The sequence below is a fragment of the Crinia signifera genome, chromosome 4 (genome assembly GCF_055691185.1).
Source record: "Crinia signifera chromosome 4, ASM5569118v1, whole genome shotgun sequence".
Taxonomy (NCBI): Eukaryota; Metazoa; Chordata; class Amphibia; order Anura; family Myobatrachidae; genus Crinia; species Crinia signifera.
This window is the reverse complement of record NC_139220.1, coordinates 232,428,972-232,448,734: the sequence shown is the minus strand read 5'-3', so window position 1 is coordinate 232,448,734 and position 19,763 is coordinate 232,428,972. Positions and strand designations below refer to the sequence as shown.

Sequence of the window (19,763 nt, the reverse complement as noted above, 5' to 3'; positions counted from 1 at the left end):
ACGTCAGACAGCATGGCAAGCGCAAAAAAGCCCCTTGCGGGCTCGCTAAGCGAGCCATCTATTCTATTCTCCCTCTATGGGGGTCGTGGACCCAGATGAGGGAAAATAGCAGGTGGCCGTCGGGCACCTGGCTGTCGGCATTTCGACAGTCGGGATCCCGACGTCGGGTAAACGACTGTCGGGATCCCGTCCGGCACCCCAGCAGATGGGGTGGACGGCTTTTCATAGCGTCCTGCTATGGAAAGTCATCCACCCCAGGAAAATCGATCAGAAGGGCAAAAATCACCTCATTGTGTATGCACTGGGCAATTATTCACATCATTGTTATCCATACATGCTGGGTAAAATCACCCAGTGTGTATGGACCGTTATTATTGGATATGTAGCACGTCGCAAGGTACTGATGCTCTAGACCTGGGGTAGCCAACCCTAGTCCTCGAGAGCTACCAACAGTGCATGTTTTGCAGGTCTCCTCACAGAATCACAAGTGAGCTAACTAGCTCCATCTGTGTATCTTTTAAAATGTGTCAGTGATTAATGAGTGCAGCAGCTAGGTTGTCTGGAAAATGTGAACTGTTGGTAGCTCTCGAGGGCTAGGGTTGGCTACCACTGCTCTAGACTGTGCCTGTGCAGTACAGGGTCACATGACAGCATCAGACGGTGATTGAGGAAAGTCGCTGGGGTTGCAAGAGAGGGAAGAGGCTAGGATCTCTGTAGCAAATGTGGCACCCAGCTTGAGCAACCCTATGGGCCATGGCGTTGAACATGATCCCATACTGCATTTTGGGATGCAATTTGGAGCAGTAATTCATGCAACAGGTGCAATTCACAAATAGTTCAATATCTGCACATAGGAGTTTAAAATTGGTGTTAATAACATCATCTGTTATGTTCTAAGTGGCTTTCTGTCACTGGAAGTACATAGAAAATGTTTGATGGGCTTCAAATTAATAAGCATTGGATATAAATAAACTTTTATTTTAGGCTAAGTAATCTTTAAAAGTAATACAGTAAAATGGATTGTTCCAGAGCCAGGATTATTGGTTTATCAACCACTCATTGTCTCATGCTGTCTCTAAAGGCACCCAACACTTGTTCGACTTGTCCTTAAGACAAGTCGAATCCAATTTCCCCTGGGGAGCTGCCAGGAAGGCTCACATACAATCTGGCACTTGATGTACCAATTTTACATGCGCTAGATCGCATGCGAATTAACGCATGCAATCTATCACATGTAATACTATTACATCTACAGCTGCCCGCTGCCGAGCGGGGAGAGAGCCTCTTCTGCATGTCACTCCTCCACTAGGGGATCGGACGTGATACATTGTGGTTGCCAAAAACCATCCGCAATGTGCCGCACATACATTTATCTTATGTGCAGCCCATCTGGCCTACAACTCCAATGCACACGGGACCACGCATCAGATCGGATGGCAGACACATCCAATTTGGGCCAAATCTATCAGAATCAGGTGAAATCAGGCCCAAATCGGACAAGTGTATTGGCACCTGCCATCCAACATTGATGGCCAGCCCCTTATGTTGAAATACCATTGGCTAAGCCCAATGGTGAAGCACAGATTTGGTCTGCACATGAACAAACCATTGATTGTTTAAAACATGGGTCTTCAACCTATAGCCCTCCAGATGTTGTGAAACTACATGTTCCAACATGCAGTGCCACATTTTTTCCTATAACAGCATGCCAAAACCGTCAGGGCATGCTGGGACATGTAGTTCCACAACATCTGGAGGGCCACAGGTTGAAGACCTGTGGTTTAAAACCATTGGCCTTTGATGGTGGCTCTGTTACATGGTCAACAATATCCATAATCAGCAACAAGACCGCTAAGGCTGTGTGTACACAGGCATGGTCATTCAATGAAAAATAAATGCATATTAGGGCAGACCATGTTTTCAATGAGAAAAAAAAAGTGTAAAACCAAGACAAAACTTGAAGCAAGCCCCCTTTTAACAAAACTTTCCAGGGAATAGTAGAAAACCATTTAAGTGCATTGTTATTATACACCATTAAATTGCATGTTCTTCTTGGGGGGGAAGGGGTGTGTGAGTAAGAATACATAATAATAAAAATATAAGAAAACCAACAGCAAATAAACTTATATTGTAGAACAAGGTAAAAAATTAGATTAGGAGAGGTCTAATTGTGCTATTGATCACAATTTAGACCTTTCCATGCATCGAGTACAATGTTAATATTTTCCAAAGTTGCAAGTTTCTAATCTATTTATGGATAATCATTACCATAAACCAATTAAGTGCAGATGATTGCATTCTTGCTACACACTGACAGACATATGGGAGATACAAATAGATATCCCTGGGGCATTGCTGTTGAAGTTGCAGATGGGTATAAGGGGGGGGGAGAAGAGAGAGATTTAGGGGTCTATTTACTAAGCCATGGATGGAGACAAAAGTATCAGACAACCAGCTCCTAAATGTCATTTTTAAAATGCAGTCCGTGAAGTGGCAATTAGAAGATGATTGGTTGGTACTTAATCTCTGCATATCTCCATCCGAAGCTTAGTAAATAGACCCTTTAAGACAAGGCTTTAGACTGCACATTAGACCAATAAGTATATATATTTGTCCTTTGTAAGCTATTGCGGAGAACAGAAATGTACTCTTCAGAAAACACATCCAAGACGTATCAGTACCAGAGTAGACTTCCTCCGTAGACTGTCATACAGAAAAGCTAGACCCATACGATTTTGGAGGGCAGGACAGTGCACACAATGAAAGCATGAAATTAGCTTGTAAAAAAAAAAAAAAAAAAACAAGAAAGGCAATACACGATTTCTTTCCAGCTAGAAAGCTTATTTTCCTTGATTACATGAAGAATTTGCTTTCTGGTGCAGTTTAAGTACTGGCTGAGATGGGCTCTACAGGTTAAGTCCTTTTAGCTGGTTTAGCCGTTAACTGTTTCTCTCTTTCAAGCTCGCGCTCTCGTTGTTGTTCTTGCTTTAGATTGTCCTCCTGCTTTTTTTGCTGTAGCTTCAGTGCTCGTTTCTGCAAACAATACCATAATTAATATCAATTGCAGATCATTTTCTTTACTTATGTGGGCTAAACAAACGTTCTCAAGAAAGCAGTCTGGATTTACCAGTACCATCACAGGGCAGCAGACATTTCTAACTAGCGGGTAAATTTACCAAAGCTTGGAGGGGCGTGGCTTGACCGGCAGCGGGACAGGTCGCAGGGAGTGTGAGCTCCGCAATTATCCTGTTTAGATATCCTGACCTGGGACCCCTGGACACCCTGTGTATGTTTTTTTCCCTCTCTGTGGCAGCTTCTGTGTCCCCTGCGTCACCTGTGACCCTCCTGGCTGATGCGTGGATGCCTGGACAGTGCTCGGTGCGCCCTTCTCATCAGATGCGGGCGCCATCTTGGAGTGTTAGACTACTCTAATAGAACATCGCTGAAGCTGACGTGTGGCCCCGACATCCAACGCTGGTGCCTCTTGCTGGGTGAGTCGGCGGTTGAGAGCGTCTGGTGGTATCCGGGGACTAGCGGCGAGAGCGGGAGTTGTCTCTGAAGGGGCACGCTGCTCAGGCCGCGCGGAGAAGCCGACGCCATCTTGACTATCTGTCCCCTGGGAAGCGGCGCCTCAGCTGACTAGCTCCTGCACATACCGAGCGCAGTTAAAACTTTTAATCTACCCAGTATATGCAAGGTAGCCTGGTACAGTTACTTATCTTCTTCTGGACTATACTTGTCACGAAGTACGGAGTGAGGGAGATTGCCATAATTTGCAGCAAACACTGATACTGTTTTCCCCCTGTATTCGCATCTAGCTATTCACTGACAGAACTGTGTGGCCATCTTCCAATACCCTGTTGGATACAGGCAGTGGGCTCTGGGGGTGTGCTAGCCGCCTCCATCTCCCTGCGTTTTGTGGCCATTATACAGTTTATGGACTGCCACTTTGGTGACTATCTCTTAAGTGTGCTACATTATATACTAGACCATGGAGGTCTCTGTTCAACAAATAATACGAGCGATCTACACTTCTACTGCCAGGCTTCTCCGTAGGATGGATGATCTATACGGCCCTACCCTGCCCTCTACCCACACTCCTGGCTGGAGTGCGGAGTCTACTGGAGATACCCTGCCTACACTTAAGGACCCTGTAGCTCTCGATATCACCACGCAGGCTCCTACCCTGGATATACCCCTCCCTATGGTCTGGGACAAAACTGTGTCTATCTGCTGCTCCATGACTGAGAGCCCTGTTAAAGGAGTGATTCATCTACTGATTAATTTTCCATTATTCTGGTATTTGCTGATCAAATATCCTAGATGCTCCCTCACCTATCCTCGAGTGGCTGGGGATGAGTTGCATTCCGCTCTGTTTCCCCATGAGTCTGAGTACTGGCCGGACTAGTGACTTGCTTTTCGTTTGAAATGATAATGCTGTTAAATTTCTACGTTTATTATGCTACTTATTGTATATGTCTGTAATGATGTTTTGTAACATTGACCAATCCACTGTCCGATATCCTAATATGACGCAATGTTGTTAATGCCATTCTTTCTCTACCTTTAATTTTCTACCCCTGTGGGCCTCTCCCCTACGACAGTGCTTTCTCCTGTCCAATCTGGGATGCTTATCTCCATTTTATTATTATACCCTGAGTGAAATAGTTCTACTTAATTGAATTCTTGGATTGATTGTAGGAGGGCTGGATTCAACCTAGTTTGGCATATCCTGTTAACTTTGCCCCTACAAAACTTCCGCCTAATCTCCATTGTGTGTGTGTGGGGGGTGGGGGGGGGGGGGGGGACGTATATATAGTTTAAGCAAGCTGCCTTTATTTACTTTTTTTTTAGTATCATATTTTCTTTGCCCCAGCTAGATATTCGGTCAATATCCTTCGTATTTTCAAGTAGTTGGGAGGGATGGGTGGGGGGTATATCTTAGATAGTATAGTTAGGAGGGTAGGGGTTATGTTAATGGGATCCAGGTATACCTAAGTTGGGGGTAGGTCATACAGGGTGGGGGGTCATGGGAAGGTTTGTTTTGGGATTTTGTGCTTTGTTCATTTTACTTTTTATTCCTGGTAGCTAATTTATTTTATGTTGATTCTGTGCATGGTCTTGGGATCTAGATTACTGATATCTATTATGAGCAATGGTGATGTTCACTCTACTGCACAAGCACTATGACATAATATATCCTGCTTGCCCTATATCTGTCTATGCCCGAATGGCGCCTTCGGGTATGGGTGTGCTCTACATGAAGTGCGATACTACTCTATGCTATATGCGATTGCTACATTAACCCTCTTATCCATACAAGACTGTAAGTTCCTGATATAATTGTTTTTTGCCTTATATATAATGTTTCCAAAGTTATAGCTACCCAAATATGCTTATGGGGTGCTCGTTATTGTCTGTATAAAAAAAACAAAAAACTTTTCAATAAAAATGATTGAATTTAAAATTTTTTTTACCAAAGCTTCTAAAAATAAAGGGCCTTATTCTGTATCACTCACTCCCCCGCAGGTTTGCACGGAGGAGCAATGTTTTGCCAATGCCCATCTGCATACGCTGGGTGCGGGCTTCCACGGCGTACTGCTAGTTTACAGTACCATTCGCACCCACGGCTGCGAATGGATGTTATGCAAAACATCCATTCGCAGCCATGCGGGGAACTCACTGAGTGGTGTTAAATCCACATGAAGCGTTGCTAGAATAAGGTCCAAAAAGAGGTGATGTTGTCCATAACAACCAATCAGATTCTGTGTTATTTTTTAGAATGCATTAGAGAAAGTATAGACTGGTTGCTATGGACGATCGTTCACTATTTCGGGCCGTTCGGACACTTTCTTGCTCCGTACATGCAGTCTCTGACAATATTGTCAGATTGCGCTGTATTTACAGATGACAGGGGGGGTTGTTAATTATGCATGGTTCACAATATAGTGGGTACACACTACGCGATTTAGACTAGATAGTGAACGATATCGGCCATGTCGGTAACAGTATATCGCAAAGTGTGTACCCAAGTTAGGGGTTTCGTATTTAAATGAAACTCACTTTTAATTTTGATGTCTTTTCATGAAGAAGCATCATTTCCTTCCTTATATTCACTAGCTTGTTGTGGTAATACTTGGCTTCTGAAAACTAAAAACACAACAAAATTAAGCAAATAAAATCCTAATAAGAAGAAAGACATTACCGTTTAAGTTTTCACTAAGGCAACAGTTTAAGTTTAAAAGAGCAATTGTTATATACAATCAGGGACTGATTCAGAGATTGGAAGCAAAAAAAAAAAAAGGGACTGCACTTGGCAAACAAAGGTGCACCTAAGGTGCAAACACACCGTGCAATCTGCAGCACCGCCAATATCAGCCATCTACTGCAAGTACAGGAAAGTGGATATATACCACTAATGTTAATGAAAACAGGCAAATGCAAATAGGTATGGAAAACAGGTGTTGCAGAGCAAACAAAACGGACGCTGATTAAGGGTGCGTTGTGAAGCAGCTACTAAAGAGGGGTGAGTAATCCCTCAACAAGAAAGATATAGAAAAAGAAAAAAAAGTAGTGCTGGTACACCAATGAACATTCACAATAATAAATTTAATAACATATAAAAAACATATAAAACCACTTCAAGAGTAATGGACAAGGATCCGTTCCTATTTATGCCGCCAATAGTATCCACATATACTCCACAATAATTCCAATAAACTCTGGGTGGATGAAAAAACACAGTCCCCAAGTAATGGTCACCAATTGGCGATGTAGCGTAGGTGGGTGGATTAATAGTTACCGCAATTGGGGTCACCAGGAGATATTGTTCCAATCGGATTGCGTTGCAGCAAATGTCTCTCCAAGATGGGTGAGGGTAACAAAGTCCAGAGAAATGGAGGGGTGATGGAGTGTGTGGCAAGATGGTCAATGAGGACAGCTGGTCTGGTTCCAAGATGAAGTGTGATAAAAGTGCTGGGGGTAAGGAGCAAGCCCTGGACATTACCCCCAGCACTTTTATCACACTTCATCTTGGAGCCAGACCAGCCGCCCTCAGTGACCATCTTGCCACACACTCCATCACACTTAATTGGTGACCATTACGTGGGGACTGTGGGGATTTTTGTTTCATCCATCCAGAGTTTATCATTGGAATTATTGGAGTATATGTGGATACTATTGGCGGCATAAATAGTTTTTTTTATAGGTTATTACATTTATTATTGTGAATGTTCAAATGTTCATTGGTGTACCAGCGCTACTTTTTTTCTAAATGCAAATAGGTTAATGGTTGGACTGAGATTGTGGCTTTCTAGCTCTAGTCTCAGTTGTGCCATATTCTGCATTGACGAAGTTGTAAAATAAATTATTGAATTAAAGGAGAGTAAAGGAGCGAGTACAAAGGTCCATACCCATTGTCATCGCTGGGGGGGGGGGGGGGGACGTCAGTGCATATACTCTGAGCTGCTTTCCCCCTGCCCGGTGCTGTCAGCGGGGGGCGGATTGCTTTCCATAGCAGATGAGCGGCGGCCGGCAACGATGATGCAGGAGTGCGCAGCAGTGTTCACTGCTCATTGCTGCCCTGTACACACTTGCCCTTATTCAGATCTGATCGCAGTACAAATTTGTTTGGAAAATGGGCAAAACCATGTGCACTGCAGGTGGGGCAGATGTAACATGTGCAGAGAGAGTTACATTTGGGTGGGGTGTGTTGAAACTGAAATCTAAATTGCAGTGTAAAAATAAAGCAGCCAATATTTACTCTGCACAGAAACAAAATAACTCACCCAAATCGAACTCTCTCTGCACATGTTACATCTGCCCCACCTGCAGTGCACATGGTTTTGCCCATTTTACAAAAAAATTTGTACTACAATCAGATCTGAATAAAGGCCACTGTGTGGGTTTCATGCTGAAAGCCGCTCAGACAAGAAACCTGAGCAGCTTTCACATGAAATTCGGCCAGTATGTATGGGCTTTAAGACAGGTGGTAGAGGAATGTATTTGCTGGAGAAATAGACCACCAACTGCCACCACGCAAACCAACAGAATTAAACAATAGTCAATATGATATCACTAGCAGGACAAAGCTTATGGGGTGTATTCAATCTGTGCCGATATATCCCGACAGGATGAAATATCAGCACTCCCCTGTTCAGTGCTGCTGTTAACAGTAGCATTAAAGGCTGTCAGATCCAGCTGTGGATTGTTGAATTCACAGCAGTTTTCTTACAATTTGAGGACTTTCCGACACCAGACAGTCTGTACATTAAATACAGACTGTCGATGTACCGTCAGAAGCTGCTAGAATCGGCTAGGATTTCGACTGTCGTGACGTCCCAGAAGTCGATATTCAGGATTGAATACCCCCTAAGACTGAAAACTATTACTAAGTGTAGGAAGCCTCATCATTGCTGGGTGCACCTAACTAAACAATGCTACACATAACTCACCAGAGTGTTGATATCGAGAACGGAATTACACTCTTTGAATTTAGAGATTTCCTGGTCAAGGGTGTCTAATAAAACCACCTGATTTTGCCTAGAACAAAACATAGGTTACCATTAGAACACAATTAAATAAATGCAAAAAGGGATACAGCCTTTCCAGAAAGCGTCAGATATTGCATTGTAGTAATCTACTGCGTTATAGACAATTTTATGTATCGTCGCTTTAAGTAGCCAACACGCCACAACCCTGTCTGTAACACCTTGCTTATAAATGTATTTTTGAGTTTTTCTAGATGTAAATTGTTGATTAGTCATGCAGTGATATTATGCTCTATAGCAAGGCTATAAGGCTGTGTAAAAAAAGATTATGGGCCTTATTCTGATGCATCGCTCCCACACATGTTCTCACGGGGTAGTGATGTTTAGCATGTGCAGATGCTGGGTGCGAGCAGGCACAGCCAATTGCTTGTTCGCCATCCCATTCACATCTAGCAGTGGGGGGCGGCGGAGATGGGCTGCACCCATGGGAACGCCCAGCATTTCATGGACGTTCCCATGAAAACGCTGGGCATTCCCATGTAAATGTGCCCATGACGCCAGCGGATGTCAGCTGCCCGCCCGCTTTCCGTGCAGGGAGCACGTAAATGTATGACAGAGTGAGTGGTGGCTTAGGTCTGCATGCACCTTCCAAATCATTTGATGGTCGTCGACCATGGAATCATTTGCCCCCACACCCAAGGCTGCGAATGGATGTTTATGCTAAGCAGCCATTCGCAGTAGTGCGGGGGGAACTCGGCAAGCGAGGAAGTTCATCCACATGCAACGCAGCTTTGCGTGTGGACCTAAATCAGGTCTTATATAAAAGGTAAACACTACAGGTCATTATGATGAATAAAAATGTTTGCTTGGCAATGGTGGGTGCATGGTACAGAACAGAACCTGCATTGTCTTACACAGTGTCCCCTAACCTGCAGTGCAACTGACAGGCTGTAACCATTGGTGGCTGTGCTGGATAGTGTTCTACAGAATGGGTGTGGGCTCCTTATTTTGTAGGAATTCTGTGGTCAGGGCCGGCATCTTCAGACACAGACTTCCTGGCCCCAGCAGCATGAATAGCCTAGCCATCATGTGTAAGGTTAATTAGATAGCTTATGTTCACACAAGTGTTCCTGCGGATCACAGAAGCATTCAACTGGAATCGGTTTACACAAGACGCCTCCGGTTGCTTTTACAGAATTTAGCAGCAGTTCCTACTATGTATGTATGTATGTATGTATGTATGTATGTATGTATGTATGTAGCCTACAAACTTTCAAGTGTTCCCTGAAGACTCACCTTTTCAGGCAAGCCAATCATATTTAAGTTCTACACGCATAACCCTCTGAGGCACTTATGTATCATATAGCTTCCCTTCTGGACTTGTAACTTGGTCGGACTGCTATGCTATTACTGGTGCCTGTCCTTGTGTTTCCCTCGTATATATCCCTATAGATTGTAAGCTTGCAGCAGGGCTCTCCTATCCCCAAGTCTGTCGTTACCCAGTTTGTTTTATCACTGTCTACTATTGTAAAGCGCAACGGAATCTGTTGCGCTATATAAGAAACTGTAAATAAATGTATGTATGTATGTATGTATGTATACCAGGATCAGCCCAATAGTCTGTAAAATAAACATCCAGGTAGATGATTGCGACATAAAAAAACAGGGCAGATAAAACCACTGTCTGACAATTTAATGGCCTAGAAGCCTTGTTCCCTACATAAAAAACAATAGGACAATCTACTTGCCTTAACCCCTTCCCGACGTATGACGTATATATACGTCATACGACGGTTGCAGGGGAATCAAGCCAGCTCACGGAGTGAGCTGGCTTGAAAGAGAGCAGGTAATGGCTGTATATTACAGCCAGGCACCTGCTCTCACGGCCACGAGTTCGCCGATCGTGGCCGTTTAACCCTTTAAGCACCGCGGGCAAAGCGCCCGCAGTGCTTAAATAGCTGATCGGAGGGGGGGCGCCCCCCTCCGGCGCCGATCGGGGCCCCCCGCGGCGAGATCGGAGGGTGCCGATCGGTTGCCATGGCAGCCAGGGGTCTAATGTAGACCCCTGTGCTGGCCATGTCAGCATACCTATTACATCCTGCCTGAGGCAGGATGTAATAGGAAGTGCTGAAAATCACTATGTTCAGCCATAGAGCTCTATGGCTGAACCTAGTACAGGCGATCGCGCCCCCTAGTGGTCAAGTACACTAGGGGGCCTTGTAGTAAAAAAAAAAAAAATTAAAAGTTCAAATCACCCCCCTTTCCCCATTTCACAAATAAAAATAAATAAAAAATAAAAAAAATAAACATTTTTGGTATCGCCGCGTTCCTAAAAGTCCGATCTATTAAAATATAACATTAGTTATCCCGCACGGTTAAAGGCGTAAACGGAAAAAAATTCCCAACGCCAAAACTACGTTTTTTGGTCGCATCGCCTACCCAAAAAAATGTAACTAAAAGAGATCAGAAAGTCGCACATATCCCATAATGGTATTATTTAAAAAGTACACTTCAGCCCGCAAAAAATGAGCCCTCACCCAGGTCCGTAGGTGGAAAAATAAAAAAGTTATAAGCCGCAGAACATGGCGACGCGACGCAACGCAAATTAGAAAAACCGTAAAATTTTCTATTTTTTTTTTTAGTGGTAAAACGTAACGAAAACTATATAAGTTTGGTATCACCGGAATCGTAACGACCCATAGAATAAAGATAACCCATCATTTTAAACGAACTATGAACTCCCAAAAAAACGTAACCAGCGCAAAATTGTGGAATTGCGTTTTTTTTTTCCTTTTTACCCCACATTGAATTATTTCTTGATTCCCCAGAATATTATACGGTATAGTAAATGGTACCATTAAAAAGTACAACTTGTCCCGCAAAAAAAAAGCCCTCATGTGTCTATATAGCCGGAAAATTAAAAAAAGTTACGCTTATTTGAACGCGAGGAGAAAAAAAAAAAAGAAAAGTTAACAAAAAAGGCCCCGTCGGGAAGGGGTTAAATAAGCAGTCTTGAACTACAAAAAATTGGTCATATTTACAAGAAAATTGACTGATGCAGCTCAATATTAAATTACTGTTACCCTCAGTATGTTCCTTACAAATGATCTGAATATTCCCATTGGCTGTATGCTTAGTTCTACACACAACTAAATTTAGCCTAACACTGAAAATCTCCAGGTGGCTGACCCAACTTCTAAAAGGAAAGTGTAGATTAACAGGAAACTACCTCTCCACATGATTGCATATTCTGAATTTAGGAATGTTTGTACTTTAATCCAGGGGTTCTGATATACTCTCAGAATTTTTCCATGGCACCCCTAGGCCCCAATTTTTTTTATATAAAATTAAGTAGACTGTGTTTATATGTGCTTCTTAGGTTCAGTTATGTGTTAAAGGGCAGGATTTTCTTCTAATTGTACACATTTTATGATTGGCAGCCACCAGCACTGGTTTTGTCCATAAATAATTGGAATTGGTCCTGGACCACCAACCCGTGGCACCCCTGCAAGTGTCCCGAGGCACCCCAGGGAGCCACGGCACACAGTTTGGGAACCACTGCTTTAATCTATTGCTCTGATTTCATGAGAGAACAAACTGGCTTATGCTATTTGGTGTAAGGAACCCATGCACTTTAAGAGGAAAAAAACATTGTGATCCTCCTTTTCCAAACCTCAGGAGAGGAGAACATACTCATTGCGTATCATAAATGTTGCTCCAGCCAATCAGTTCTTAACTTAATTTTAATGGCAGTTAGCAGTTATGAAGCACCATTTACAATCGTTTTAAAACACATTGATAAAATCAACACCCTTATATCTACCAAAGTCCCGAACGAAGTAAAAAGTGAGAAACCGAAGAAAACTAAAAACAACTGTACACAACTAAAGTATCCATCAAAACAGATAAGATATAAATACACATACTGTACATACATACACTGGAATGTTGGGATGATGACCAAGACCCCCTATGAAATCATAGAAATTAATTTAAATGGTAGCTATCAAAAATTCTAACTTTTTTATTCACAGCTTACACTGGAGCACAAACCCAAAAGTAATCATTCAGGGGTGGGAGCACACGGACACAGGGAAACACCTTGGATGCAAACCTATGAAAATAATAGATTTTGGTTTATGGAGACCAGTTCACTGTCCTACACAACTGTTCTGCATGGGAAGCAGCACAGAAAGCCTCCACCCACCAAATGAGTAGAACACACAGCGACTAGACAAAACCAGCTGATGTACAGTGTCCAGCTCATTTTAAAATAAAATCAAACTATAATTCCAGGATAGCGCCCCCCCCCCCCCCCCCCCCCCCCCCCCAAAAAAAAAAACACACCCTATAGCAGGTGCTCCCAATCTTTTTGGAATCACAGCACTCTAGAGTATCAGAATTTTTTTACACCACCCCTAGGCCCAATAGTTTTTTTTATTAGATTGGGTTTATATGAGATTCTTAAGCCCCCTTACATTTGAACGATTTTGCCCGATTTTGGCCAATTTCGCGCCGATATATCGTCTGAAAAGTGCCACATTGTTTGTGTTTGCCATCCAAACTGATCCGCGGTCCTGTGAGTCGGATTGTGAGTCGGATGGGAGCCTCTAGGTTGGTCGGACCTCATCTGTGATTTGTCGGAATGGGATAGCAAATGGAGTGCTTTTTGGCGCATGCGATATATCGTATGCGATATTGCAGAAAGGTTAGTACGCATGCAATTTGGCCAGATAAATCTCATACAATTTATTGGACCAAATTGCATGCACAAAAAGACACCAAAGTACCAAATTGGATGCAATCACTCCCGGAAAGGTCCAGGGGGAGTTCAAGGGAAATTGCATCCAATTTCAGTATCCGACATATCGTTCTAATGTAAGGGGCCCTTTAGGGTCAGTTATGTGGTAAAGGGCAGGATTTGCTTCTGTTTGTACAGATTTTATGATTGGTAGCCAACAGCACTGGTTTTGCTCATAAATAACTAACCATTAATAATTTGAGTTGGTCCTCGACCACCAACACAGGGCACCCCTGCATGTGTCCCGGGGCACACCAGGGACACCTTTGGGAACCACTGCCCTATAGTATACACAACACAGTAAAACATACAAAAAAAACATACAAAAAAAATCTAACCTTGCTAACAATTACAAAAATAAAATATATATTTTTAAGAATATGTGAATAAAGCGTGCACCTGCCAGTTGACCTGAAAAACATGAACTGTTGGGGGTCCTTAAGGACCGAGGTTGTATAAACAATTGAGACTTCTGTGTTTCATTAAGATTTTAGAAGCAAATTTAACCCAGTCTTTTTTGCTGTTAGCAGCAGAGTACTGGGGATTATGCAATTAAACCACCAAAAATAAAAAGTAAATGAAGATTTCTGAATAGAGATGTATGGTATCTTCTGTTAGAACACGTTAAACTTGACACAAGTGTACTGTAATATACATACACAGCTAATGGATGGAGATGTGATCATTACACTACCACTACTACATGACATGTTTTCTAGCATTCCCTCCTCTAAGGAGAATGAACAAGAGAAACGGAGAGCAAGGGTACCTGCATGCAACAAGGTGGCGGAGGCTGTCTGGATGTTACATTATCAGAGCAAATACTGTTACTGCTCCCTGTAAGTAGTTGGAAAACCTAAAAACTTTAGGGCTGCTAGTCCGTATCCTGAATCTGAGATTTGTTTTTCCACCAGGCGAGTACATCATTCCTATTTATGACAAATCTGGTTTTACCATTATATAGTCTGACAGCAAATACGTACATAGTAATTAAAGAAGAATTGTCTAATTGGTTTTAATATCCTTCACATACAGGAGAGGAGTATACTTCGTTTTGTGTACAGCAAGGAGAAAAACAAGTTTAGCATTATACTGTAGTGTACATGATGGGCAGTATTCAATGCCACGGTGAGGGGGTTTTCTGCGGCGAAGATGGCTTATTTTCAGCGAGGAAAAGCCATCCTACCGTCATCCGCCGTCAAACCTCCTCACCGTATTCAATGTTAGGGAGAAACCCTTGCCGTCAGAGATGAGCTTAAACGGCGAGGTTCCCCGCAAATGCAGCTGTTTTAATGGCCACACTTGCCGTTTCCACCTCGCCGAAAGGAACCAGCGAGGTGGAAACTGCAAGTGAGGGGGAGGGAGTTGAATACTCAGATGGCAAGCAATCGGCACTGCTCGCAGTTATAGCTCGCCGTCAGGGGTGCTGAATACCACACGATATGTTTGCTTCTGTAAAATAATACATTACACAGCATCATATACACAAATAGAGGCTCACATGGCTTATGCAGGATGCAAGTATGAAATATATATGTTCCCACAGGCACACTCTACACACGAAGGGTATAGTCCTATACATACGTGAGTTCCTGTAAGGCGAGCTTTGACGTTTGCAAGTTTGGAAGGTAGTGGGAAATGAGCCCCTCACTAAGCTGTTCTACAGCAGCGGAGTCGAGTGAAAGAAGATTTTCTGGCAATCCTTCGTCAATGGCATCATTACTTGTCCCTGCGCAGAATTAACATAGAATAGAAACACAATCAGAGGAAACACTAGTCAAGCATTTCACATTACTTGCAGACCGACTGTATAGATTGCAGATAATACTGACCAGCCAGGCTTATGCCTAAAGTCCCATACACACTTGGCGATTTTGAGCTGATAGCTGCTCAAACTTGGTGTTTCGAGCGACTTTCAGCTCAAAGTCACCCAGTGTGTATGACCCGACGATGAGCGGTGAGTGCTGCTGCGTGTTCCTGCATCATAAACGGGAAAGCCGCTCATGTAGTAGTAGTACGTTTATTTATAAGGCGACGCAAAGTGTCCGCAGCGCCGTACATAGCAAACAAAAAACAAATTACAAGGTAACGTACAGGGTGTGTTAAAAAATACAGTATAAATAGGGGTATAGCTGGTAGAACTAAAATCAGCATCAGTTCAGAAGTAGGTGTCAAAATTGTCGAGGAGACTGAAGATGAAGTAGAGGAAGGGAAGAACAGGACAGGAGCACAGGTGAGGTAAAGAGGTAGGGTGAGTACGTGAGGAAGGAGGGCCCTACTCATAAGAGTTAACATACTAAAAATAGGTGGGTGGACGAACGAAAAACAATAGGATAAGTAGGAACGGAGGATCAAAAGAGGTTAGGAGTAAGGATAGGCTAGTCGAAAAAAGTGGGTTTTGAGGGAGTGCTTGAAGGAGGTAAGGGAATCAGAAAGCCTGATGGGTGGCGAGAGGTTGTTCCAGTGCACTGGGGCAGCGCGAGAGAAGTCTTGGACACGGGAGTGGGAGGAGGTGATTAGGTGAGAGGTCAGTCGGCGGTCAGCGATGGAGCGAAGAGGACGGGAGGGAGTGTGGATAGAGATCAGTGAAGAGAGGGTAAGGAGCGGTGGAGGAGGAGAGAGCCTTGTAGGTGGTGGTGAGGAGTTTAAAGAGAACTCGGAAAGGAATGGGGAGCCAGTGAAGAGATAGACAGAGGGGGGCTTATCTGCTTGTAATACCAGTAGATGAGCAGCTTTGTGGATGGCTTCACATAGTGCTCATCACTGTTCATACACGCTGGGCAAAATAGTGTGTGCATGGACCTTTAGTGTCCAATGTTCCTCCAGAACTTTTAAACATAAATGATCACAGATATCACGCCACCATAGTATGCAGTACTGTGCAGATAATACAATCACTGGCCAACTGAAGTCTAAATTCCCTAAAACCAGGGGCGGATTCGCCATTATTTCTACCGGGAACTTTCCCGGGAGGCCGACGCCTCCAAAAGTTGCGCATGCGCACTGCAACAATGACAGAAATACACAATGACAGCCTGGGGCTGAGGCCAGGGCTGCTCAGCAGCAGGAGGTGTTGCCCAGTCCCTGCTCTGAAGGGCCAGTAGTGGACGCACTGATGTTTATTTTCCATGGGACCTAAGTAAAGTACAACTTTCCGCCACGTCCAAGTCCCGGGCGGCGGGTAGGGGAGTGCAGTAACACAACTCTAACCCACCAAAAATATTTTATAACGACATACATAGTCATATATTTATTTGTGTGATAGAAGAATCAGAACTGGGAAGGGGAGGAGTCAGGACTGCCATGGGGAGGAGTCAGGACTACATAGTAAACACCCCCCCCCCCCCCCCCCCCCAAAAAAAAGTCTAAATCCACCCTGATTGGGGGCATGGCAAGCGCTCTGTGAGCTGCTGGCCATGTCCCCAGCCTCCATGGATAGATGATAACAGCATTTATTCAATTTCCTCTGATGAGCAAAGCAGCAAGCAACAGGGTGTCTCCCAACTACCCATCCCCCCAACACAGGGCACAGATGCCCGTGTGGCTGGGACAGTTGGGAGCTATGCGTGCACCTTATAAATAATATATTATTATAACAACAACAACTGACTTATGACTGTCGGTGCCTGTGAGGATCTGGGGAAAGGCAGTGTGGTTACAGTATGCCTGGGTAAGAGACCAGTGATGGGAACTCAAAACTTGATGCATTTCCCAAAACAACCCTGGTGTAGCCGGTGTCTGTGCGCGCTAATGAGAGCAGTGTGCCCCGTACCTGCTGCTGCAGCGCTATGGCCCTGGGAGAGTGTGCTGCTAGCTGTTGGGCCATCTCCCTTCTCTTCTTCCTCCATGGAATCCCGCTGGCCGCCCGGATCACTCCGAGTCAGTCTAGACCGCACACACGCAGCCGACCATCACCGCCGCCAGCCAGAGGCATGTCATGTGATGCGCGGGGCAGAGACCCCGGAACCCGCTCGCTCTCAGCCAGACACCAGCAGCAGCCTTCTCTTGTAGCTGAGAGGTTGGTGTTAATAAAGCTTAGAGGAATGTTGTACTTGTGGCCTTCTACCGCTAGAGGTCTCGGTTACCAGCGGGTGTCAGCGACGCGGAACTACAGCATCTGCCCAATGCTGCGCCGTCTAAGCACTGCTCTACACCGCTAGTATCCGTGTGTGACATGAAACCCCCTTTTGAGTTTGCTGTCACACCAGTTGCGCCGCGCCGCTCACATGACACATTATACGCAGCGCGCGCACCTCCACTCAATCACGTGATCCATTTACAAGGCGCGCGCCAGCCTTCTCACGTGACGCCCGGCTCCCCAGCGCGCTCCTTCTCGTCACGTGAGGCGCAAGACGTCCTGCGCGTGACTCTGGCTGTTGTCGTCCACCCCCCCCCCGCGTCATGTGACACGTTGTTTGTAGAGCACGCGAGGTGCACCCGGAAGCGGTGGTGTCAGTGTATGCCCGGGTGGCGGGTGGCAGGACGTCTCCAGTCAGTGCAGCAGCCCCGAGCCCCCGGCTGCCATGTGGCGGCCTCACTCCTGGTGGAGCGCTGTCCGGCTGAAGCTCCGCAGGGGGGACCAACCTCCATACCTGAGCGATGACGCTGGCTTTGACTACCCGGACGCGGCGGCGGACGAGGAGGAAGACGGGCTACCCCGCTTCAATAAGCTGCGGGTGCTGGTGGCAGATGATGTCCCAGTCCTTAACGGGGGAGCCCTGGCTCTGTCCTCGGATGACGACTCGCTTCTCGAGCGGAACTCCCCGCAGCAGGTCCGGGCTGATCCGTGCGAGAGCTGCCGCCAGCAGCGGGAGAGTAAGCTACAGAGGAATGTGAAGAGGCGGCTGGGGCTGGCGGCCGTGCTCTATCTGCTCTTCATGGTGGGAGAGCTGCTGGGTGAGTGGGCGCAGCATTGGTGTCCCGGGTCCTGCAGCCTCTGCCCCAGTTATACCAATTATCCCTCCAATATCGGTTGGGATAGTTATTGTAGTGTAAAGTGGAAGCAGAATTTTTTTTTTCTGGATGAATTGATGCTGTCATTAGTGTCAGGCAGTCACTCTGTAGGTAGCACATTCTGTAGCTGGCTGGGTTATGTCACAACATTGTATTTACTGAAACTCCATCGAGTTAAGTCTAAACTTGTGCTTTAGAAAATGTCATAATTCTCATTTATACAATACCAGTTCGTTGTTCTTAATCCTAGAGTGCTATTGACACACAGATGGGCATCATTGATCACTATTGCTCGGCATACACTAGATGATATGTAAAACAATATTGCAGATAACCTCAAAAAGAATTGTTACTTAATGCGGGGTACACACCAGGACGACAAGGGTCCGATCCTATTAATCTAGATCCAATTCCGACTGATTGGATGTAGATTGTATGTAGTTTGGGCCCTTTTCTGTCCTGTTCCAATCCCGATCGGATGCGCGGCCCTGCGGGTCGGTCGTTATTCAGATCCTACCTGCTGCAGGTAAGATCTGAGAACGAACATACACCCGGTTGCGAGTCGCGTTCGGATCGGAACCCGCTCACAATGTGCATCGTGAGTGGGTCATCCTGGTGTGTACCGGGCATATCAAAAAATTGTATCGTTAACGATGCACCCTTCTGTGGATTGTTAGCGAGGTTGTCCGTACATGCAGCTCAATTTCTTCAATGATAAGGTGGATATCGTTCAGTGTGTATGTTACAAACGTCCCTATAGAATCCGGTAGAAACCCAACATTTTGGTCCTGTATATAATTTGACCATCTGTGAAATTGCTATCTGTACATAAAATATTGTTTATCCGGGACACTGGGAAGTTAAAGGAAAATAGTCAGCCAATACCAATCAGTGCATGTTGTCTAGTAGTGTGAACCCAGCATTAGTCTTAACACGTTTTGGATGCTTTTGAAAATCTGGTCCCTGCAGGAGTGCATTGCAGAAGTGCAACCTTCTTTGAAAGCATTTGTCAGAATGAACCCGAATAATGTAGGTCTGGTGTGTGATAGTGTGTACACACGGTCCGATTTCCTTTCCGATGTTGACGATATAGTCAACATCGGAATCGGATGCAGATCGCAAGGGTTTTAACCCTTGAGATCCCGATGCGCGTTCACGTATCGGAAGCCAGAAAGTCTTGGCTGCCTTGTCTACATAGTGCAGATCAGCACTATATAGTCAAGATTGGATGCAAATCGGATGTGCTTTAAGATCCTATCCACGATCCTATCTGATCGGATCGTGGATAGGATCTTAAGGCACATCTGACCGTGTGTACACACCATAAGTTTAGACACATTAATAGTGTTCATTCTAGCACCTGCTATCTCTGAAAACCCGTGCAGTTCCTCTTCCCTGCCTGGGGTGTCACTGCCTGCTCTAGTGCTTCTAGCACAGTGTGGTCTGTATATCAGCACTGATATGCAAACTAGACCTGTGCTAGAAACACCATATTTCAAAATAAAATGTACAGCCAGGCT

General features: G+C 44.8%; 2 protein-coding genes across 2 annotated transcripts in view; one reads left to right on the top strand and one right to left on the bottom strand.

The window, feature by feature from the left end:
* Positions 1 to 962: 962 nt before the first annotated feature.
* BLOC1S6 (biogenesis of lysosomal organelles complex 1 subunit 6) lies at positions 963 to 17,522 on the bottom strand. Its single transcript, XM_083183969.1, has 5 exons — positions 17,063 to 17,522; positions 14,875 to 15,019; positions 8,454 to 8,541; positions 6,064 to 6,150; positions 963 to 3,033 (listed from the first exon to the last, which is right to left on the bottom strand). Exons 1-5 carry the CDS (start codon positions 17,136 to 17,138, stop codon positions 2,914 to 2,916), a joined length of 516 nt encoding a protein of 171 aa, XP_083040095.1. The 5' UTR covers positions 17,139 to 17,522; the 3' UTR covers positions 963 to 2,913.
* Positions 17,523 to 17,657: 135 nt separating this feature from the next.
* The window catches only part of SLC30A4 (solute carrier family 30 member 4), a 37,942-nt gene continuing 35,836 nt past the window's right edge, over positions 17,658 to 19,763 (top strand). The window contains exon 1 of the mRNA XM_083183967.1: positions 17,658 to 18,186. Within this exon, the coding sequence (XP_083040093.1) occupies positions 17,814 to 18,186 (373 nt within the window). The 5' untranslated portion in view covers positions 17,658 to 17,813. The remainder of the gene's footprint in view (positions 18,187 to 19,763) is intronic.